The following is a 24959-nucleotide window of genomic DNA, read 5'->3' on the forward strand; positions in this document are numbered from 1 at the left end:
AAGTATGTATGTTAAAGTGATTAACAGAAAACCTATAGCAAAAGCAGGCACACTGGTTTTACATTGATAATTTCTGGCTTTCTCATTTTACATTTGGTTTACTGCTCTTAATATTTTGTTAGCAGTATGGAACACCATACATGTGTTTTTCTTCCTGTATAGCTTAAATTTATATGTAGGTGGAAATGTTTTGTTGATAGTAATGAATTAATTGAGACTTTGTAAATATCCTGCCTATGTAGGTGTTTTTTGGCAGTTGATTAGGTTGAATTGTTTAAACAGTGTATATAATGTTTAACCAATAATGATATAAATAACAATAACACTGAAATTAAATCTAATGTAGATCTGTTCTTTCTGAATTCAGGATTTTCTAGATTTATTTCAAATTCAGTAGTAAAATCAAGTCTTTTTTTACTGCCATTTGTTATTTCTTAAATATCAAAGAGACACTCATCAGTTAGTTTTGGTCCTCAAAGAATGGATATCCTCTTGATGCATGGGCTTCGAGTTCACGTATTTTTTCCTTTTTTTTCTTTGTGCTGCATTTATGTTACTAATTATCCATTCAGCTATTAATGTTTTTAATTTGGCACTGTGTGTCATAAAAGACTAGGGTTGATTGGCATGCTGGTGGTCTTAATTTTCTCTTGGGGATGCCCACTGCTTCTTCTATTACTACTAGATATGTTCTTTTTTCCTTCCCTTCTTTTTGCTTTGCCCCCCCCTAGCAGGGGAAGATAATTTAGGCAGGAGCTTCTAAATTTAGTTTTAATCATTGCCATCATGATAAGTGCAGCTGCAGCTCCCGACTTTCTGGGCCAAATGGGGCTACTGACCTGCGTACTAAAAAACCAACTCCCTGCGCTGCTGCTTCTCTGTTTCAGCTTTTGACTTTTGTACTCTGCTTTCCCTCTAAGACACTGAAGGTAAATCTCACCACAGCAGCTTGGTGCTTCTATTTTACCATGCTTTAAGCTGGTTTTGCGTAATAATGTAGAAGCCGACAGCCTGCCTATGGTGGTATGACTCCAAATAATAGTGTACAGAGGCAGAGTGAAGAAAATCTGAATAAGGCAGCCTCTCAGAGAGCCAGGCTGCACATTAAACGTAGCTCTTTTGTGAACCTACAACTCAACAAATTTAGAAGCTGTTGTGGCCTTGCACTTATGTGGTATTTTTGATGTGCCTCATATCAGATCGTGGGTAGTTTTGAAAGCTTTGCTCTGAGATAGCACTGTATCCTAAATTCCCAGATCCAGATGTTTCTTTAGGTTTATTCCTTTCTGGCATAGACAGAAATTGTCATGACTGTTCTCTCTGCCCCCTTTTCTCCCTCTCCCCCCCCCACTTTAATATGAAAATTGCCCTTTGACTGGAGGGTGTCACAGCAGTCTGTCTGCCAGCCCAAGGTGAAGATATTAAGGTCCAATTCCATCAGCAAAGGAATATGGCAGTAATATTGGAATGCATGCTGAAAATACTAAATCAGTGGCACCGTTCTGTCTGGACAAAACATGTTTAGTCAAGAATGCTATACCATTGAGCTGTTAAGATGTGTCAAAAGTTCAGGACTCTTCACAGTCCAGACTACCTCAGTATTTCTGTCATGTCTGTTGCACTCAGAGTGTGATCTTTCTTGGTACTGTAATTAATGTTTTGCTGTTTGATGCTTTACTACTTTTTGAAGTTGCTTTTTTCAAATAGTGGTCTGCCTTCCTTGTACTTCAAGGTATTAAAATCAATACTGCTTTAATTGATGAGATAAAGGAGACACCTAAAATGAGTTAATCTCTAAATATGCTTTGTTCTTCAAGCAGAATCTAAATCTCATAAATATTTTTTAAGAATCCTAAGAGGAAGAAAAAAATGTACTTTTAATACTTGCTAGCATGGTAGGTACAGCAATCAATATTGTATTCTTGTAGGAAAAACAAGAAATGGATATACTATAATAGATACAATACTGTTAGACACACTGTATGTAGATAGACTTGCATCTTGATCTGTTTAGTTGTTTGGTGCCTCATTTATTCCTTTTGAAATGGGAGACTAATAGTTAGGATTAAGCAGCAAGAAATGCTGTATGTTTATTAATCTCTTACAAATTTTTTTATTATTTTTTTAATAGTCCTTTTAAAGATAGATATTATGTCCAGTTTTTAAAACTGATAGTTTCCATTCTGTTTCTGCACTCATGTGCAATTAAACTGCTCAGTGTGTTAAGTGCTTTACTGGAGAAGGTATCAGTGGATCTGCAGCTATTCAAATGTTAACACTGTGCTGAGGGGAGAGCCTTTGTTTTCCCGTTTGTAAAAACTTTGTAGTGGTGGGCTCTGCCTTGTTTTTTTCATGGGGGAGTGTCAGGAAAGGAAGCTAATAGGAGGCGCTTCAGGTTGCTGCACTCTTGTGGGAGGGCTGTTACTGTCTCCAGGAGAACATTCATTTCAGATGAAATGTACAATTAAGTACTGTTTAAAATAGTCTTTGCTTTTTTTGTAACTCAAGGCAACTTCAAACGTGACCTTGAATTTCTATAACCAAGTGAAACTGTTGGGAAGCCACAGCTGACTTGGAGCTGTTTTTCATAACTTAAGTTTGGGTGTCACTGGTTCATTGTGAGCATACGAGTAAAAGTCTTATGTTGTGGGAGAAGAAGGATACTCATTTTATGCTAGCCCTTGTGTATTCTTGTGTTTGGCCATTTATTAAGTATCAATATGAGTCTATGTTGATAACACAAAATTCAGACAATGGTAAATAATGTTACTGTATTTATTGTCAAAAAATTATTTAGCAATATATGGTAACTGATAAATTTATCATCTTAAAAAGATATATGTATGTTGTATGTTAAAAATGTAATACAAACCTGTACTGTTTTTAGAAGAAGAATCATAACTTACAAGTGTCCATTGACATTGAATTGTCAAACTAATTTTTAAAAGAAATTTTCATGTTCTAAATCTATCACTGTTTTCATTGCTTTCAATTAAATGTCAAATAGTTTCAATATTGTTTCTCTTAAATATCAATTAAATGTTTTATATTTAAAACATTTACAGAAAATAATTATGTTTTTGTTTAAAAGAATGTGTATTATTATGAAATACTCCTGGAAGATAATTATAACATGTCAGACAACAGCTCATGCATCCTTACTGGAAAGTTCATATTTTTCAAATCTTCTATAATGATGTTACAGGATTTTTTCCACCCCTTAGAATGTCATTATCATTGGGTTTGATAGTGGCAGCTTCTCATTATATAATGATTAGCTTGAGCTTTGCCATATATTTCCATCAATTCTGCCTTTAAATCTCTTGTGGCTTGAATTTTTAAAGGAAACATTAAAAAAAAATCATAATTTATGAACAAACATGCATGTTAAGTTTCAGATTTTTGTTTAGCTTTTGTGTGTGCAGGCAGAATTTTTTCAGAATCATGCTTGATGCAATGAGTAACAAACTACTTAATCTGTTATCTGTGATGTGTTTGTGGGTAAAGTACTGTGACATCTCTACATTCTGTGCTGCAATCCAGACATGCTTGTTTCTCCATCCTTTCTGCCATTTTCCTTCATGCTGTAGCCCCTCAACACAATAAAATGTGTTTGCGTTTAGATAAGAAGTATCCCAGAGGGCATCATAGATTAATCTTGTTCCAAAGATGTTAGTTAATAATAAAATATGGGAAAACACTGAGAAGTATTACCTGGAGTGCAGAAAATTCAAAGGTTTTGTAATTTGATGCTATGCGGAAAGGAATAAAAACTTATGCCTAGTGCTGAAGTCTACTTCAGCCATAGCTAAATTTTTGTCAGGTGAGTCCTCAAAATTTAGCTGTTAGTTTGAGATGTTACTGCATACAGCTGTTTCTTTGCTCCCTTGCTGTTGATTAATGTCCTTGTAATTAGACGTAGCAGTATGGGATGTGTGACCCATTTGCAGCCCAGTGCACTGGCATAACTTGCCAATAAAAAGTTTCTGCTGAAGATTTTGGCAAGGCCTCCCATGTGTGGTGGTTTGACGTTGGCTAAATGCCAGGTATCCACCAAGTCGCTCTATCACTTCCCCCCCTTTCCTCTTGTTTTCTCAACAGGGCAAAGAGGGGAAAGAAAATAAGATAGACCAACCCTTGTGAGTAAAACAAAAGCAGTTTTAATATAAGCAAAGCGAAGTGAAGGTCCATGCACAGAAGCAAAAAACAAGAAAACAGTTTTATTCTCCCCTTCCCATGAAGAGGCGCTGTCGGGCCTTCTCAGGAGCAGGGCTCCCATACACGTAGCGGTTGCCTCGGAGGACCAAGGGTGACCCCATCCCCTTCCTCCTTTCTCCCAGCTTTATTCTGAGCAGATGTTACATGGTCTGGAATATCCCTTTGGTCAGTTGGGGTCGGCTGTCCTGGCTGTCTCCCCTCCCAAGATCTTGCCCACCCTGTCCCACTGGGGGGTGAAAATGTTGGAAAGAGCCTCGGTGCTGTGTAAGCACTGCTCAGCAGTAGCCACAACACCAGGGTGCTATCAACACCCTGCCAGCTCCCAGCATAAACCACAGCACCGTGAGGGCTGCTAGAGGGGAAAAACAATTCCAGGTCAGCCAGACCCAGTACACCATATTTCAGGTGCATGTTATCTTCTGTTACAACAGGAATAGTAATCTACAGCTGCAGATCAGGGAAAGATAGCTGAGAAAGAACTGCCACAGTAATTGAGATGCAGTGACCTTCAGGAATCTGAATTTGGTAGTAGCACAATTTGACACACTTGTGTGTAAACAGAAAATATCTTTCAGGAGATGCAAAAAAAATAGAACTGTAATGTTTTAGATTGCATTAATTTGCACAAAATGTGATATGTATATTACTCAGATTATACCATAAAAAGTTTTATTATCCACTAATTTCTCTATATTATTATACTTTTAAAACAAATATATGGCAACTATGTCTTCTCCTGTGTTGTTCTTATTTTTTGGCCACAACAATTTTTGATGTCAGATCTCTCCTCTGTTCTGCTTTATTTTCTTCCTGTTTTTTAAGCTGAGCAACTTGTGGAATCTAGTTCAATATTAAAAAAATCATTGTCTCTATTTTTGCATTTTAAAAGTATCTACCTTGTACTTCACGAATGAGGAGGAGATACAGGCTTCAGTCTTTGAAGACTTGGGTCTGAAAGTGAGAGACTCCTGGACTATTGGTTATTATCAAAGGGGATTCAGATCATAATACTTCTAAGACCTTTATTGTAGCTGTTCCTACTGTTCTGGTAATATTTTTTAAAGTGTACAAATAACATGTAATAGAAGAAGTTATTTATTTGTAGCTTTCAGGTACATTTGAGGTTCATTTTGTTCATGTACAAGTGTGGCTAAATTATAATGGTGTCTGTCAAAATTAACAACCATATATCTAATCCATTTTCCAGAAAAGAATATCCCCCTCAACTTCAGAAAGTAGAAGCGGACCACATTAGGTTACCACGGTCTCAAGGAGTGGGTAAGTTATATTTAGAGTTCTTATTTCTTTTAAGCAGAATGATTTTTTTGAATACCTGCTTTGGGTGGGTGTGTTGTCAGACTTTGTGTAACCTTTAGTATATCTATTTACATCCTTATATCATATTACTGTAGATTTATACAAGTTTGTGCATGAAGGGAGGATTTTGCACTTTTTGACAGACTTGAACATGTTCACTCAGGTTATAATTAATTTTAATTAGGCTTCAGTCATTTTAAAAACAACTGAAATTGGGAAGATTTAGAATCATCGAATTGTTGGAGATGGAACAGATCTCTGGAGATCATCTAGTCTGAGCCCAAGCCCCCAGCTTGTTCTTGAATTAACGATGAGGAACTTCTGTAGCACTGTTAGCATGTGCAGAATGTAACGTGGTAATAATACTTGACACGAAGTACATTCATGCACTAAAATAGAAAATAGAAGAGACAGCATCAGCACTGCTCTGTGCCTCAACAGAAATATGCTCTTATATCATTAGTTAGGGACCACTGATAGAGATGAAATAGAGAAAATACAGTTTACTTTGAGGCATGGAAATTGTGAAACTGGAAAAGAAAAATCTCTGTAGTTGAACTTTGTCAGTACAGATACAGTCTGTAAACCTGCTGTTCAGCTGCTTAGCCATCTACACTGGCCAGTTATTCTACTGTGCCTTCTTCAGGTTAATGTTAAGCAGAACTTTTATCAGTTCTATGCAAAAGTAAGGTAACTTAGAAAAAACCTACCTATTACCGTTTCTTTTTTGAAAATGAGTCATTCTTAGGATGTTTGCGCGACTATCAGTATGTATATTGAAAAAGTGTTCAAATCTGTTTAAAAAAAAAGACTTAAAAAGTTCCAATATGGAGATTGCAGTTAAACTAGGGAGTATAAATAGCACTTTTACATTAAACTGAATTAAGCACTCTTGTACAACATACTGCATTTCTAAAAAGAAAATCTTACTCAGTACATTGTTAATTTATGGGTTTCTTTGTTCCTATACTTCTGAGTATTTAAATGAGTGCCCCAGTATAAAGCAGGATATGGCAGTATAGTTCACTGTACTGCTGAGTATTGTGTTGAAGGAATAAATCCTAATTACACGGAGCATTTGCAATTATTCTAAATGCTTTCACCAGCAGTCCTTCAGTGAAAATTACCATCAGCGTAATCTAGCAGATCCCCTCCTATTGTCGGTGGCAGTTGCTTCATTCTAGTTGTGGTGAAGTTAGTACAGATTTTTAAGTCCAAAGCCTCCTCTAAAGATACTAAGCTACAAATTGTCACCAAGAGACAGTGAAATAGTATTAATAAAAGAACATTTTCAAAGTTACTTTGGGGAATTTTTTTTATTCATACAACAGATCATGAGACACTTGAAGCGATGTAGGTTGTTGGATGTTTAAAAAGGTGTTTATGTTTAGTTCAAGTTAATGTATGTGAAAAAATAAGTTGATCATAATTTTAACAGCACATGAGTAGACATTTCCTTTTAACATTCTCGCATTTCTTTTTCCTCCTAGACAGTATAATGGAAAACACAGAAGAGTCAGAATCAGAATCAGAATCTGAAATTAAGAGAAAGGTGCAACAGAAACGTCACTGCAATTCATATCAATCTGACTTGACTCTATCTTCTGCTACAAAAAAATGTTTAACTCAGTTAAAGGTGGGTTAGATTTTAAAAACATGTAAACTTCTGTTTAACTTTGAAAGTTGATGCATATTTGAAAAACATTGTCGTAAAATAATGTTCTAAAAATCCTTAGAGTTGGGAGAAAGATTTACATAATTAAATTTTTTTTAGATGTTATGATATATTTAAGTGTTAATATTGATACTAGCTATGAAATATTTATTCTCTGATTTGAGCAAACAGATGCTGCACTGGCAAGCAAAAGAACCTGTATTTAAATTGATAACTGATTGGCTGCTAGAAATAATTTTGGTTTGCTGCCTGTAAAATAGAGGAACAATATTTTACTCTTTGACAGATTTTTTTTTTTTTTTAAATTTTTTTTAGCGTCATTATTATTCTGACTACAGAAAATCAAGATCAAGGTACTGCAAAGATGCAAGTACTTACTAAGTTGCTCTCTTGCAAATGGCATTCTCTGGTCTAGATGCAGCCAACCAGGATGTTTCATTTGGAATTTTTGTGAATATCCAATGTAAGATATTTTGGAAATTCCTGGAATGCTTTCCATATTTCTTCCCAGGTTACTGTAGAAGATTCATAATGCCCACATACAGGTTGCACTGTATGACTATCAAAGCAAAACTTCCTGTAAGGAGATCTTGCTTAGAAAAAAAAAAATAAAAATATTAGTACATGTATGATTATGTCATCAGCTTGTGTTTGCTCCTGTGTATTAGATAGTAAGTCAGACTGTATTTCTTTGTTAGGATGAGACACTTGGTACTACTATTATGCATTTCTATTACATAATTAATTAATATGATATTACTTGGAAATTTTAATAGCTGGGGTTTTGAGCTACATATGATATCTATATAGATATGAGCTATACAAGCTAAGTAATGAAGTAACAAAACAGTTAAAAACAAAACAGAAGACATTACAGTTCAGTGGGTTTTGTTGTAATCATTACATTGATAACGTTCATGTTTGTTTAAAGAAGTAAAATATTCATTGCAGCCTACCTTATATCCTGTCAGGTAAGGGACAAAAGTAGAAAACAGTCTTCTAGATTGAAACAGGCATTGAAGGAAACAGTTGAAAAATAAATATAATCTCGTCACTGCCTTCATAAAACAATTTTCACTCTGTAGACCTAACAAATGTCGACTTTTAATACATAAAGTTTCTTCATTACAAATCACATGAATTAGCATGAGAGGAAGGAAAGCAGCCTCATTGTTTCTAACTGGACTGTGAACTGTGTAGGCCATTTGCAGTAACTCCTAGCTCTAACTAGAAGACCCCGTGTACAGGTAGAAGCGAGGTGTGCTTTTCAGCATATTCCTCCCTATTACAAAGCCATGGTACTGGCTTACAGAATTACGTTTTATATACACAGAAAGTGAGTGCTGGAGCTGCATGTAGAAGCATCAGCAACAGAGTGTCCTTGAGCCAGATCGCATGTAGCTAAAACAAGCTGTTCTCTGTCTCCCCGGTAAAAAAGCAGCAGACTTGATTACATTGTTCTAGGGCTGTGATTTCATTTCCAGGGCCATTAGACAGATTGTACTTGTAAACTCTATTTAATAATTACATCTGGTACTTTTTCTCATGCATATCTTAGAAATCTGTGAAGCTGAAAACACCAGCAGTCATGAATGGAAACCAGTTAGTTTTTTCTTTGGTGTGTGGTTGAAGTAGAGAGGTGCATTTACTCTGTACTTAAGGTCCTACAGGTGCAGTTGGTAGCTTTTGCTGTTTTAATGTCTGATTGAAGTTCTTCAATGTGATTACCAGTATCTTTGTAAAAACTACATCCTGTAACTGAGCACTGATGCACAACACTTTTTTTGTGTCACTTGCTACCTTATCCCACCACTCAGATTTTAAAGGTCTGATACATTTTATACAGTGGAATTTTTTTGCATCTGTTTCACTATGGTTTGTGTAGCTCTGTTAAATTTTGTGAAGATAATATATTCTCACTGTATGACTTCTGTCTTCACATTTGTTTTTAAAAATGATTGAAGATTCCACACCCAAGGAAGTCCTCTTTATTGGAAAGGTGTTTGTGGCTGGGAGTGAGAGGGTGTAAATTGTGATAGCTATGTTTTGATAATAGGTTCAAAACATTTTTGGTGGGATGTAGGTATTTATTAGCTTCAGTAGTTCACAGTACAGTGGCTATGTCATTTGAGCTCAGTGTTCCAGGAGACAATAACATACACTGAATTTCAGTTCTAGAGGTGTTCTCTATCCGGCTCAGTATATATGCACTACTTTATGTTAGTATTTAATCCTTTAGACTTACAAGTCTAGATTCTGCGCTTGTGATAGGTAATTAGGTGGGACCTAGTATGTGTTAGTGAAGCAAAATACATCTCTGCCTTTACAGTAATAGGATATATTTTTCCTTGTAGCCCCTGCTTTCCTCTTGAAAGTTTGGGGAACTCCTTTTCCTCAAGTCCTGTTTTCTTTTCTGAGATACCGGACTCTAGAGCAGTGTACATACTTTTTCCTTTTATATTCCACCCCCCCCACCCCCCCACCCCCCTTTATTTCCCTCTTTTGAGGAGTGATTTTTCTGCATGCTTTACAAGGCTGTTAGAATATATCTTGGGAGGACAAATGAACTTCATGACCAAGCAGGTTGCTTCTAGTCCTCTTTAACATTGCTCTGTGGATCCTTAGGTTACTTTATTTTTCTCCAATTAAACTATCAGAAATGGTGTAACTGGACATTCTTTCTCATGGATATATATATCTGAATGTTGTTCGACCTTTTATGTATAGAAAGAGGCAAGAAGGAAAATGTGAATTGTCCAACACCAATCACTTTAAAAATTGCCACAAAAGACATTTGTTTCTGCTAGAACATTTTTCATTTTCTTAAATGAAAAAAATCAAATGTGTTTTAATGTTTGCTTTATCTGTTTACTGTAATTGCTAACATAGTATTGTCAGTCTTCATTGTGAACAGAATTTAAATGCAAGATTTGGAAATGGTATCTTTATACTTACATGATTACTGGTTTTATGTGTGTTTTCCCTCTAGCTTTTGGAACAAATTGATTATTCTACTGATTGCCCAAATTGTGGGAGGGCAAATGAAAATCAAACCAAATGCCGACATTGTGAAAGTGCTTCTCTAAAGGATTTGCAAAGAGTCTCCAGACAAACTGTGACATTAAATGAGTCTGTGGGACCTTTATCACGCTCTTCAATACATCAGAATTCAACAGGGCAAAAATCTTCAGGTACAGGGTTCAACACAAAGAAGTTTTATAGTTCTGCTGTTGGGAAGGGTCCGACAGATATTCTGCTGAGTAATGAAGTTGTAGGACATTCCATGTTAAGACAGAATGGAAAAGTTGGTCTTATAACTGGGACAAAAAATCCTAAACTTACGGGAAGCTTAAGACAGAGGAGTTCAAGACCATCTGAACTAAATGATCCAAGTAAGTGCCTTTTTATGAATATAGCCATAAACTGGAAACCCAAAATACTGTGTAATGAAGGAATCGGCCTTGCAGGTTTACATTACTGATTTTTGCATGGATTTTTTTTTTTGTGGATGTGTTCTTGGGGAAGAGGGACAGACCTTTTTATAATTTCCTTTTCATATACTGAGGTACTATCTGAGAAAGATGAATATTGGGGAAAACAAATTATTTCATGAAACTTTTTTTAGTGATTTTTTTTTTTTAAACTTATACTTTATAATTTTAAAAAAGAATTATTAGCAGCATTCCATCATTCATTTTCCCAAAGGGAAAGACAGTCTTTGATTTTTATTTTATATTTTTTCCCTTTTTGAGCTATGCATTTATTTAAATTTCATAATTTATAAAATGGTAATTTTTTGTGCTTTCTCTGCCTAAAGTCAGTTTATAAGCAGGAAGGAACTGGAGTTTGGGAAATTATATTTCTAATTCCATGCTTAGTTTACTGGACCATGTTGTCTTACTGATTTGAACAACTTAAATCATAACTTCCCTTACAGTTTTTCTTAAATTGTATTATTCACTGTCAGTTCTTTGTAGAATCATAGAGTGGTTTGGATTGGAAGGGACCTTAAAGATCATGTAGTTCCAACCCCCTGCCATGGGCAGGGACACCTCCCACTAGCCCAGGTTGCTCAAAGCCCCGTCCAACCTGGCCTTGAACACTGCCAGGGAGGGGGCAGCCACAGCTTCTCTGGGAAACCTGTGCCAGTGCCTCACCACCCTCACAGTAAGAATTCTTGATTGAACCAAGAAATGTATGGCTTCACTTCTGTGTCTAGAGGTAGATTAATAATACCCATCTTGTATCGTTATTTGTGAGAAATAAAAAATGAGGGAGAGAGTGCCTGCAAGCAGATTCCAAGTAAACATTAATAAAAGCATAAAATAATGATAAATGTGAAGTGGGTTTTGGCACTGCAAGACAATGACATATATTTATTTTCAAGCAATAGCTTAAAAGTAATTTCTGTTACATAGAAATGTAGTGGTTGAGAATTTACTATTTTCTGTTTAGTTGTTTTGTCTAGTGATGATGATGAGGAGGAGGATAGTGGCAGCACTAGGAGAATGGAAAGCATTTCACCTCGTCCTGCAGATTCAGCCCGCTCCTCCCCAGCTCCTTCTACAGGAAAGGTGGAAGCAGCATTAAAGGAAAACAGTTGTGGAATAGAACAGAGAATAGGTAGTATAACAACAGATACAGAAATTGCAGTCACACTACCAAGAAAAGCAAGAATGAAAGATCAGGTAATATTTAATGCTTTGTTTAAAGAAAACAAAAATTAAACCATAGTTGGAAAATGTAAGGGCTTGTTTTGCATTGTTAGAAGTTAACTCTATTTGATTGCTTTTCTTATTTAGCAGCTCAAGTAGTATCTTTGCTTATATAATCTAGAAACATAAGAAAATGCATTCATTATATTTTTGCAAGCATTCATAATGGTTTGAATTAACGCTTTCAACATAGATGCTTCTGTGTTGAATGTATACTCTTTGAGACTGGGCAGGGTTTCTCTGTGAAACTGAAGGGCCTCTTGAGTTTGTGGAAGAATGTCAGTACCAGCTGTTGCCTGGTAAGACTTTGGACATACAAAGTTAAACATGAAAACCGGACACTGGAAGCAATAGTAGCCCTTTAAAATTAAAATACTTTGACAACAATCCCAGGTAATAGTACTTATTTTAAGGATTTCATGGTGGGGCTTTGTTTTTTAGTTGAGTACCACTGCAAGAATTAGATAAACAAAGACAAAAAATGCAGCATGAACAGATTCCTTAAGTGCTGTCAAAGGGGACAGATTTCACAGTATGTAAAAAACCACTTCAATAGTGAGCCATTAAGAAGAATAAATTCCCTGTGGCAATTGGTGTTTAATTAATAGTGCTAATTAACACCATTCTTGGGTCACCTGTCCAGTTTCACTATTTTTTTACTTTAACAAGAATATCTGGTCAGATTTCAACCTGCAGTTTCAAATACTTTGTGTTTTCTGAGTTAGAAGCTGAAGTAATGATGCCAAAACATTCATCCTATGTTGAGATTCAGAAGCCAACATTCTAGTACTGTAATTGATGAAATTATGGATGTTTATAATGTAGTGTATGATTAGGCAGCACTATCAGTATAAAGCTGTGAACCTTTAGTCTACAGGAAAGCTGTGGGGATAAAACCTTGAATGATAAAATAGTTTTGAATTTCAGTTATTCTGGCGTTATGTGCTGGATTAATTGAAAGTGTTGCCTTGTGAAGGCACTGGTGTCTAAGATTTCTGAAACTCTCCCTAATGTTTTCCTTTGTGTATCCATATGTTCCTGTTGACTAGTCTTTAAGAACCAGTTGTAACGTTGGAAATTAACTGCGTATTTTAGACAAATGTAGAAAAGAGTTTGCTTTTGAAAACAAAGGAAACCTTTTTAAAAAAGGAAATTTAATACAAAATTTGCACTGATTCGAGGAAACTACCAAGAATTGCAGGTATCACCGTGTTCTTGTCAGATATGATAGAAGAAGCTTTTGTTCACTTGTTTTTCTCTCAAAATATTTTTTTTACTGAATATAGCACCGCTTTAATGTTTACTGTTTTACTGTTTGTCTGTGATTTGAGTTTTGAGCTTTTAACAGTATTCAGCTAGTCCAGCAGACAAAAATGAAAAGCTGTCTTCAGCAAGAGTCCTGGGAAAAATATTTTAATTACAGAGATTTAGAATCTCTGCCTTTTCCATTGTATTTAAAAGAAGCATCCAAACATATATTTTGAATTATGGCCAAAATATTCTAGTGATTAGGGTCTTCAAAATAATTGTAGAGATTTAGTCTTACTAGAAATATTGAATCCCTTAAAAATTTTTTTTGTGGGAGTTTAATTGGATTTTGTAACCCCAAACAATGTTTATTAATGAACACCTATATGAAGGAGTATAAACACCGAAGAAAAGACTAGGGTACAAAAAATGGTTCAACAAAATAGAGCAGTATAAGCAATACAACAAATAAATATATTTAATCTGATGGTTATCAGCCAGCTTTCTTTCATTTTAATAGGTTTTGTAAGATTGTCCTGTTGGTAGATAGGTGACTTCATTGAGATCACAGCTTCAGTCAGTACCTAGACACTTCCTTGAACTGGAACGAAACTCTACATGGCCTTCTCTTGCTATTTAGTCTCAGACCCTGGAACTTATCCTAAAAAAATTTTAATAATTTTGTAGAGTTGCTTTAAGGAATTCTGATTTGGTTTATTTATATTTCTTGAAGATTCTACTCCTGCTAACGTGATGCATTGTACTTCAGTAATTATTCGGCATTTTCAGTCACCAAAAGCTTGGACTAATAAAAACTGAAATTAAAAACCAACATACGTTGTGGTGCTTTAACAGCATTAGTGTTTTTATATAAATAAATAAAATATATGAAAAATAACTGTTTTGCCAAGCTGCACAGTGGTTCAAAATTACAAAAATTAAATTGGTTTTAGCAATTTTAGAAGCATTATTTGTGGTTTAGAAATGTTAACAAACTGTCTGCAAGTGTTAGTTTACAGTTTGTTGGTTTCTTTAATCTAGCAATATTAATGTCTTCAGGTGTTCCAAAAAGTCCTTTAGAGAGTTTCTACCTTTTGTATATGGTTGAGGTGGATGCTATAGTAAGTAATTCTGATGACTACAGAAAAGTAGTCATTAGTTTTTAACGAGCTTGTTTTAGCAATAAATCTTAGTGAGACATTCTGAAACCTTGAAAATTGCTTTTCAGTTTGGGAACATTGTGTCTAACACTCCAATAAAACGTCGTAAAGTTATTTCTCAAGAGATTGTAACTGAGGCTGTACCTCTAAATTATCAAAATTCCTGTGAAAGTGTCATTCTGAACTGTCGAAGTATACGAATAGGAACACTACGAAGAATGGTAGTGGAACCTGTGATTGTAAGTAAACTTGTTATTTGACAAATCTCCTTTCAGTTTTTGATGGACATTGTTATTTTCATACTTAAACAACATACTGTTCCACAGACAAAGGCAAAATATTGTCTGTCTCTAATTTCAGAGGCTGTGATTACCAAATAATCCTAAAGTACTATTACATAATAACGCATATGATCTAGTTCTGGTGTTTTAATAAAACATTGTGTCTGCAGAAACCTTGAAAACCCTGTTTGCTTGTTTGGACAGAGTTTACAGATAGCAGCGAGGTGTTACTTCTTCTTTCCACCTCCCTGCAAAACACTATTGCTTGATTTGCTTAAATACTAATACTGATAGATGACACTCTCTTTTGAAGAATTTTTTTTCTCCCTATAATTTGTGGTATTTTTTCAGGGTATTTTAAACCTTTTTGAAAATGGAGTACTTAGGAGTGATCTTAAGTTTCAACAGTCAATATGACTGAGACGCTGAATAGTAAAGAACATAACTGCTTCCTTGAGTTGTGCTAAAATGTACACTTTGTTTTTTAAAAAAATAAACATGTAACATTTTTATTTTAAAATTTTCATTATTAAGTACTTACTCAATAGAAATATGTTTCCTAACAGTGAAAATGTATTGTCAGTTTTGGTTTGGAGATGATGTGAAATCTTATTCTTGTGTTGTTTTCCACAGTTTTGCCTGGATTATATTAAAATTCGCCTAGAAAGTCAAGAAGGTGAGTACATCTTTCATTTTATGTTAGTACTCCATATATATAATTTGAATGAAGTACCGTTGTCAAGGGTATTAACAAGTGAATCATAATGAAATGTTGATGGTGGTTTTGTTATGTAAGTAATAAATTATACTGGATGCCTGTAGTCAGAGAACAGTTTAAGAAAACCTGAGAGTATAAATTTGACCTTGAACTCCATGATGAATAGAAACCAAAATGTATTTTGTATTATTCTCACCTTCTACTGACAGAAAGTAAGTTCACAGGTAGCAGGAATTAGCAATTTGTGGTGTGCATGCAGCTGGGTCATTAGTTCTTCCTCTTCGTTCTAGTTGAAGAGCTGTAGATACTCTGGTGATTGGTGAAGGTTGTCTTGAAAATGATTAACAAAAAAAAACAAAAGGCAAACAAAAGACTTTAATAGTTCCTTTATTTCAGATGCGTAAGTAGACAGTAAAAACTGTACAGGTGTCTTAGAACTTTCTATATCTTCCTTGAAAATTCTTTCATCTCTAGCCTGTAATTTGTATATTTAATGTTGCTGAAGGAAATAACGGTGACCTAATTTAGGAAATGGTGAGTTTACAACTATTGCTCTTATTTCCTTTGTTTTCTTTTGTGGGGTTTTGATTTGGGCCTGAAAAGTAGCTTTGCTTCCTTTGGCTAATCTTAGGTTTCCATGAAGATGTCCTACTGAATTTTGCCTCTTGTTACTTGTAAAAGAGAGCTATTGTATTTTGTCATTATTATATACAAAAAGGTGTCTCACAACCTGTAAAGATAAGTGTAGCCTTTGCTCACTCAAGCATTTAAGTTTTTGTTGCATCTAAAATACAGATGCATAGAAACTACCAGTTTTCATGCAGTAAAGGAGTTTATAAAAAACCACTAAAAAGCTTGGTAAAATTTGTAGACAATGTCTTATCAATTTTTAGTCAAAACAGCTTCATGGTGGAATGAGTTCCATGCGACTTGACCCCTCAATAGCATAAAAATGGTGACTCACTAAATGCTGTATTTATTGGAACATTGGAACATGTCTCCAGTTCATTTTTTTGAGTTTTGCATCTGGAGGAAGATGGGTGTATTCCCAGCTAGCTCTATTTCTATTAATTTCATAATCATAGCATGAGTTCTTTTAATACAAGTGATGGTCTTGAAATAAAAATGACACCTAATATATGTATTTTCTTTGAATTGATTACAAGTGATGCTTTTTCAGGGAAAGGCAAATGCTTTGAACAGCTGTAGAAACAGCAGTAACTGTCCTGCCTTGAGCTTGTTTTTGCATGCATATGTCAAGTTTTAAAAATTCTCTCTATATCCCATGTCAGTTTTCTGCAACTCCCAACTGGTGTTTCAAGAAAACAGCTTTCTCTTTCCAACACGTAAACAACTATTGACATTGCCTTTAATGCATGTCTGTCTTATGTCAATGTGACAGGAAGTACTGTTCACAGGTTAAGGCATTTATGGTGAAATGTATTGTAAGATGCCAGTCTCAATGCAAAAAGGATGAGTATAATTTAAATTTTCATCTGAAGAGCAGATAGTCTTCCTCCTACATGAAATTCAGTATAATTCATCTCAGTGCAGACACAGTTACACGGATTCAGAGTTCCCTTTAAACACCAGCTAGCTCATGTTTTGGCAAGGATCTTCTATCTAGACAGCATTAGAAGGACCTGTATGTCTCACTTAAATGTGTTGAATCTGGTTTTAAGTTGAGATTGTTGTTACTACAGTCTGCCTCTGAAAGTGGGAAGTTAGGTAAAATGAATTAAGGAAAGTGTTTTCATTTAGGAAGAAGAAAACCGAACTATTACTATAGAGGCTAACATATTATAGGCTAGCCCTGTAAAGCTACTTCACTGTTTGTTTTAAACAAAAAGTAGAGAAGAGTCTAGGAGTCATGCATAAATCTTAATTTAGTTACTAGCTTTTTTTTCCTGTGTAAGTCCCTAGGGAGATAAAGGAGATTGAGTACAAAAGGAGATGGACTAGTTAGATCCATGTAGCATATTTCTGCCATGTTTCCTGTTGAGAAGGCAAACTACTTTTCTGAGCAGTAAACGCTGCCCAGTCAGCTTGAAGGAAGCATGTTGTTGCTGCAGCCTGACTCAGAGCTGGGCTGCTTCTTCCTCAGCTAATGGGGTGGGGGTGTTGGAGGTTTAGAAAGAAAGGAGAGCTGCTCTGCTCCACAGAAGCTGTGGTGGCCACCAGTTCCAGTCAGCAGCTAGTGGATACTTTGCTTTTGGTAAGTGCCCTGTCTTCACAAGCAGCAGACTCGCTTTCTGGCAGGCACAGGACTGTGAATTCAGTTGCTAGCAAGAGAGGAGGATGTATAGAGTGACTGCTAAATTGACTGCTCTCAATGCCAAGAGAAGGATGTCAGGGGGGCGGGGAAGGGAGGCACTCCGATCATGAACAATAAGACTCACTGATACTACTAAGGTAGAAAGTAATGGTATGTCTGTCTTTTTTTTTTTTTTTTAAATTACTCATCATATGGTTTTCTGCTATTATGTTCAGGGTGATGCAAATTAAACTCTTTAGGTGGTAACTGTTTTATTAATTTTTACTCACCATCTGTCTAGTCATGAAATACTTACTAGAATTTAACTCAAGGAAAGCCTTAGTCTTTTCAGGAATTCCCTGCAGTGTCTCCTTCCTTTTACAGGGAAAGAAGGAGGAGACAGACTTCTTGCATTGATTTTTATTTATTAGAAGGACTTTATTTTGGCTCCATATCTCCTTCTATCCTGTCTATGTGTTGTCCCCTACGTAAGGGGATATAGTTTCTGTGGTGGAGGCTGCCATCAAGCATGTGTGGAAGCTGTCACTAACTAAAGTTTAAGTGACTATCATTAACCATTTTGCTGATCTAGAAACAATTACTGGCATTGAACTTCTGGGTCCTTTCACCAGATTTGAAGAACTTTGACTTTACACATTTTTCCTTCTATTTTTATAATTCAGTAAAACCTGTAAAATACTCAACATTGATATCAGCAGCATCAGATATAGTGTTAAAAATTTGCCATGTTGTTGACATTTCTCTTTGGTAGTAAATTGAGAGCAGTACCTTATTTCCCTCAGGCAATCAGGTCATTTCTCTGCATGTGTTTATTCTCCTTTTCATTTTTGAAGTTATTTTTCATAAGGGAGCTTGGTCAAAGATAAAGCTACAAAGAAAGTTTTACAAACCTTTTGTAAAATGTGTCGTAGCAGTACTTGGAAATTTAAAACACTGGAAATGATGGTTTTTCTGTGGACTAGAGTCGGTGAGAAGAAAACAGTTTGTTTCTGATTGCTTTCCTGACAGGTGACAGTGGAGTTCAGTTCATCTTTTAAGATATTAACAGGCATCACTTCCTGGATATGTGTTAATATCAAACTTTTAAAAAAACTTTTTAAAAAGTTAATGAGCACATACTGATATCTTGTTAAAGACAAGGGGGAAATTGTAAAAGAAACTTTCATACTTTTACTGTAATTTAATATAGTGTCATTATTTTCTCCTAGAAACAGAAAGTGATATCCGAGAGATTAACCTGAAAACTTCAGAACTTACCAAATGTGAATGGTGTAGTGTCCGAAAATTACCAGTAGTTTTCCTACAAACAGTACCCTCAACCTGTAGTAGCCTGAGAGACCAACTGAAAATGAGTAAAGATAATGTCTGGTACGAATGTAAAGGAGACAGTAAGTAAAACAATTTTAGTCTATTCACTTTAAATTGTGTTTTAATGTTTTAGGTCATGACTGAGTGCAGTAAAGACTAAAACTGGCATCACTGGCTGGGGCAGGTGTAGTGTTTTTTCCAGACACTATCACATTCCCAGGTTGATGAGACATGTAGCTTGGCAAAACTGTAGTCTTCTGTTTGTCCAGACACATGCTAGTTACAACATTTAGTCAGTTTAGTATAAATTTTGTCACTAATATTTGTACTGAATGAAAGCAAGTTGGTTTGTTTGGCTTTTGTATATGGACGTTTACATTTATATGACAGCTTTTGCTATACTTCTGCTTTCTGTGCTGTTCTGCTTACAGGCCTTAGTTTCAATACAAATTGTTGTCTGAGTTGTCTTGAGGTTTTTTTTTCCTGTATGCTTGTAGTGATGTTGTGATGTAGACAAATACCTGCTTGGAAAACAAGTGGATTGTCTTCATGTATCTTAAAATTAAGTTTAATTTCAATGTAGTTTTCTTCAAGGGTCTAGCATCTTAATATGCACACTGGTTTTTAAATTAGCATAGAGCCCTCTTCCCCTTAAATAGACCTTTTTTTAGGTTAAATTTTGTGGTTATTTATACTTATACTCAGCTTCATAGATGCATGATGCATTCAAATGGAGGAAGAATGCTTTCAACAATCTCAGAATTGTGTGCTTCTGATGTGTCATACTGTTGTAATAACCTCATCCACCTCCTATAAAAAGTGTGAGCTGTAAGGAGTATTCTAATTACAAAAGTAATTGCAGAGTATGAGGGAGAGCTAGAGACAATCCTGAGAGCAGGCATTAGATCACAGGTGTTCACAGGTGAAAAAAGGAAAAGCTTCCTGAGTTGTCCAGGTAAGAAATGCTTCCCTTTTCATGTGTCCAGGCTTTATCTCCCTAGCTTTTCCCTCTGAGGCTGTGGCACTGAGGTAGTTTTGCACCCATCTGCTTTATTGTTCTTGATACTTACGAGTACTTTGCTTTAACACAGTTGCTATTTCCTTTGTGAGCAATTGAATTACTTTAAGCCCATAGCTGTGTAAGCAATTATGTGTAGATGCTTAGTTCCCAAAAGGGTAACACCCAAAATTGTTAGACACCTAAATTCTGTGTGTGGAATTGGAAAATACGCCGCCGAAGAATTATTTTTTGCAACAGTTAGCATGCCAAGTTAAGAATAACCAAAAGGTAATGTCTGTGTCTGAAACTCTTCTCTTACACAAAACACAGGTCTGTGCAGCTCTGAGTTAGGCAGCTACGTGAGACTGAGATTTGCAGCCTGAATCCTATTCCTATGTCTGACTGACTAAATAATTGCTCTTAGTGCAACTTCCTGCTTTTTATTTTTCAGAAGATGTGAGCGGGTGTTATTTGTACAATAGCTGATTGATCCTACTCACATTCTCCAACTCTGGTAAAGGTGTAGGCTGACTTGTTGAAGCTAAGCCGCTGTACCAAAAGAAATACAAGATTTATTAGAACTATCAAGAGTAAATGTGAGAGAGCACCTGACAGTATTCTGTTTGCAGAATGTTCACTGAGGACAGAGGTTTTATTTTGTTTGTTACAGGACCTGAAGGCAGGGCTTTGCTCTTCTAGGTGGTGAGATCTCTTTACCTGTGTAAGGAGATGAAAGTTTTGATTACTGTGACATTTTAAATTCCTTTCCTTATTCAGATGCATACTTTTTAGAAATGAAAACTAGTTGCCAGTGGATTGGAGATCCTTTAGAGATTTCAGTTTCTATGGTAACAGAAATCTGATCAGAGAAGAACAACTCTTTCTTTTGTGAAATTGCCATTACAGGTTTTTGTACTTATGTACCCAACAACACGTGCCTAGAATCAGTAAGAGTAGTTTTGTTTGAATGTTGTGCTTCTAATATGTGATACACAGTTTGTATCCACTTTTTAAAAAAGCATCGTGCTTATTTTCCCATTTAAGTCTGGAAACTTGTCTCAAAAATGTACTTTTCTTCCCCTCAGTATTCTATTCAGTTTTGTTTCTAAGCAAGGGTTTAATTTTTTCATCCTGCTTGCTAGCTACCCCAAGTTCAAGTAGTATTGTTTTCAACCTGTCACTGTTTCTGAGAATCTCTATTGTCTGAAAGAGTTGACATGTAGATGTCAGTGCTGTTTATCCATGGAAGAGTGATTCTTATAGAATGTTTTAATTAAAAGGAGGAGAATCTCTGGGCTTATATATTGTAGTGTCTCTCATATGTAAAGTTTTCAAAAAGCAATCATGTTTTATAAGTATACCCTTCTGGGATCAGGATAGACCATGAATCTACCTGAGTCATGGGGTCTCATATACTGTTTCTTGTTTAATTCAGTATATGTTGTCTTAGTTTGTTCTTTTTGTGTTTTGTTTTGTTGTTGTTTTTTTTAATTTTACTTATCCTTTTACAGTCACATCTATTTGTAAGTAGGGGAAAACCAGGCTGAAATATTTTAAAATAAAATACTGGGTAGATGGTGAAGGGGTTAAGTAGATGAAAGCCATTTTTATAACAAACATTAAGACCACAAAAGCCCAAAACAGTTCCCCTTTTCTAATAAATTTCCACAGATTAATATATCTTCACTGATTTTTGAGACAGCTGTTCTAGACTTCTTAGTGTTGACTTGAGAGAAATTAGGGCATGGTGTTTCCCAGTATAGAGAAATTACACTGAATTCTGGAAATGTATTGAAACAATAGGATAGAAACCATAATAAGAAAAAGAGAAGGTATTGATTACATAGTCTTACTGTCAGTACGCAAAGAAGCTGTTATTTCAAAATGTTTTGGCTTTGCATTCAGTATCTTTTAAAAATTTAACAGCTGTAATAACATTTCTAGATGAGGGCAGAAATTGTATGCCCTCTTTTTCCAAATGTAGGTAGATGGATTTTGTAGTTAATCCTTCGGTCTGTCTACATACAGGTTTATTACTGCTTGTATGTATTGTCAGTGATGTGTCCATGTGTTGGCCTGTGATTCTTTGAAATCTGTTTATAATTGCTACGTACTTTGTTTCTAAATGAATACTTTTATATCTGCTTTTTTGTAGGTCAAGAAGAACAATACATCATTTTGATTTTTGAAACTGGTCTTGATCCTCATGCAAACTCAGTATTTGAAAAAATAATTACTGACATTGGTATTAGAAATAATATTTCTGACTTCTTCGTGAAAATTTCTTTTGAAGAAGCCAATGGCAGGCTTGTTGCATTTACTAAGTGCTTGGAAGACAATTCCAAAGGAAGTCCATCTCACAGAGAAAACAAAATCAAAAATGTAATTATGTTTTGTTTTAGAACAAAGTCATTACATTATCTGGGTTTCAAATACACTGAAGATACTGTGCTAGTCACTAGACCGAAAAAAAATCCCAACAACTTCTGCTGGCTTTTATCTGAGGATTCCTAGACTAGTCCGTGGTGGGTTATAATGCTATGGGAAATAGTGCATTCACAATACTTTTAGTGTGTTCAGTTTGATCCTAAGGTTATACAATGGTCCACAAGTAACATTGTCATTTAAAAATCAAGGGATGAGAAGTTTATAGTATAACTAGACAGCATAATTGTTTCCAAATTAATCTACTGGTAAAATAATATTATTTCAAACCAGAAATTAAATTTCAATGTTGTAGTTAAATTTGATTAATGATTTCTTTAACCAAAACTACCTCTTAAAGAATTTGAAAGTTTTGTGGCTCTGTAAGAAGTGAGTGAGTACAGACCTAAGTGTAATAAATTAACTAGGAAAGGTAAAAAACCAAGTTGAAGTCCTTCTCGAGAGCAATGGATATTACACAGCTGCACTTCACAATGCTCTATTACCTTTTTGACAAATTTGAGCGCAGTATGCAAATTAATATTGACTTTATTCTTGTAAGGTTGCTTCTGAGACCAAAATGCAGCAGCGCAATAAACAGTTACCGTATTTTGATGATGATGAAGAAATTGGAGAACCACATACAGTATTTATTGGTCCTATAGAAAAGTAAGATACTTATCTTTGCCCTCTAACAATTTTCTGAGGTTTTTGACATTTCATATTTATTATTGAATGTATTTTTCTTTTCAGGTTGATAGTTTACCCGCCTCCTCCAGCTAAAGGTGGTATTTCTGTGACCAATGAAGACCTCCATTGTCTAAATGAAGGAGAATTTTTAAATGATGTTATTATCGATTTTTATTTAAAGTAAGTTTTATTTCAGATCAGTTTTCAGTCATCTTCTACTCTGAAACTTAAAAAGTTCTAGCATTAAAAATTCATAGGTCAGTTGATAATTCTTGGTCTGCTAACTATGTATAGCTCTAATTTTAAAAGTTGTTTTGTATTTTTACAAGAAATTTTAGTTCCATTCCTATCCAGCTTGACAGTGACATTGTCCTCACTTGGAGAAAAGGTTTTTTAAAATTTCTTAGCATCTAAAGGAAAATTTTAACTGCAATGGAAAAAAAAAAAAAAAAAAAAAAAAAGGCATTTTTAAGTTCAGTTATTCTTTCCAGAGTATTTGTGCGCTCTGGAATTTAATTTGTTTTGATTAACATAATAAATTAATTTTTTGGTGTCACTGGTACTGTTGATGTTAGGAACATACTAAATTGTGATACGCTTCTGTGTTTATGCTACATAAAAGGTGCATGTGTATAATTTTCAGGCTATTAAAATATTTTAGAGGGGAATAGAAAATGAGTGTATCACTCTGGGAGTGTTTGGAAATTTAGTGTCTCAGTTACAAAATACGTTTATTTTCTAGGTAAGTCATATGTAACAAACTGAAATTTTTTGTCGTGTCATGGTATAAAAGTAAATACAACAACAGCAGAACAATTTGTTGATTGAGCAGAGTACTTATTACCTTGAAATACTGACACAGATATTGCATTAATGAGTTTCTGTGGTTGGTTAGAGGCTGAAGCTATTCGGTGGGGAGGTAGCACTGTTGGCAGTCCGTTTTACTCTGCTGGTAAATACTTCCGTTAATTTTTCTATTTTTTTTTTTTTTTTAACCAGGTATTTGGTACTTGAAAAACTGAAAAAAGAAGATGCTGATAGAATACATGTGTTCAGTTCATTCTTCTATAAACGCCTTAATCAAAGAGAAAGAAGAAATATTCATGAAACTTCAAACCTTTCGTAAGTCTGTTGATAAGTTAGTTTTACGAAGACCTAAGTACACTGAAGAACAGATGTTTCATGCGGATAAAATCCGTACAGATTGAAAATCTGCTTGAAAAATCTTAAGCCATTAAGGTGAAAATATCTTGAAGTTCAGACTTTCCATTAAAATAAGCCACCGTACAAATCGTGTGTTGGTTTCTTCTTGCAGAATACAACAAAGACGACATGGGCGAGTAAAAACATGGACACGACATGTTGACATTTTTGAGAAAGATTTCATTTTTGTTCCCCTTAATGAAGCGTAAGTAAACAACATTTTTATTGCATTTACATGGTAAAGCCTTAAGCTTCATAATTCTAAAATTGAAAGGTAAATTATTGTGTGAATTGAAAAATGAGAGAATAAATGTCTTTTTCCAGGTGATAAAAACAAAATAGTGATGTAAGATCTGTAAGTGCACGGCTGTGGTATTAGAAGTATTAGACAATATAAAGACTGAGCAAAAGTGAAGTCTTCTGAGTACTTCTTTCTAGGTTTTACATGGTTCTCTGGAGTTCTTCCTTCTAAGCTGTTGTTGTTGATAACTTTTGGATTTACCTTTTTCAGTCCTTACTTTTTCTTCTAATGAGATCTCTTTGCTATAGATGAGATCATCCTTTAGATGCAGTAAACCTATATCAGAAGAAAATGTAATTGAAAATCTCTGCTTCCCTGTGGTGGGAGTTTTATTCTTTTTCTTAATATCCTTTTGTCCTGTTACTTTTCTTGGGTCCTGAAACAGACTGTTAGTACTCTAGTGGTTGTTAAGGACTTCTAATGATG

General features: G+C 35.0%; 1 protein-coding gene across 3 annotated transcripts in view; it reads left to right on the top strand.

Annotated features, from left to right (window-relative positions):
• Positions 1-24959, top strand: part of SENP6 (SUMO specific peptidase 6) — an 81083-nt gene that overhangs the window by 40016 nt on the left and 16108 nt on the right. For 2 of the 3 annotated variants that reach the window (XM_074895931.1, XM_074895930.1), the window contains 12 exons: positions 5426-5496; positions 7026-7171; positions 10200-10602; positions 11666-11898; positions 14402-14572; positions 15248-15290; positions 18816-18995; positions 22071-22297; positions 22902-23008; positions 23093-23209; positions 24029-24151; positions 24345-24437. In XM_074895931.1, coding sequence (XP_074752032.1) covers positions 5426-5496; positions 7026-7171; positions 10200-10602; positions 11666-11898; positions 14402-14572; positions 15248-15290; positions 18816-18995; positions 22071-22297; positions 22902-23008; positions 23093-23209; positions 24029-24151; positions 24345-24437 — 1914 coding nt within the window. The remainder of the gene's footprint in view (positions 1-5425; positions 5497-7025; positions 7172-10199; positions 10603-11665; positions 11899-14401; positions 14573-15247; positions 15291-18815; positions 18996-22070; positions 22298-22901; positions 23009-23092; positions 23210-24028; positions 24152-24344; positions 24438-24959) is intronic. The other variant, XM_074895933.1, reaches the window with a different exon arrangement.

Source organism: Athene noctua, chromosome 1 (assembly GCF_965140245.1).
Source record: "Athene noctua chromosome 1, bAthNoc1.hap1.1, whole genome shotgun sequence".
Lineage (NCBI taxonomy): Eukaryota > Metazoa > Chordata > Aves > Strigiformes > Strigidae > Athene > Athene noctua.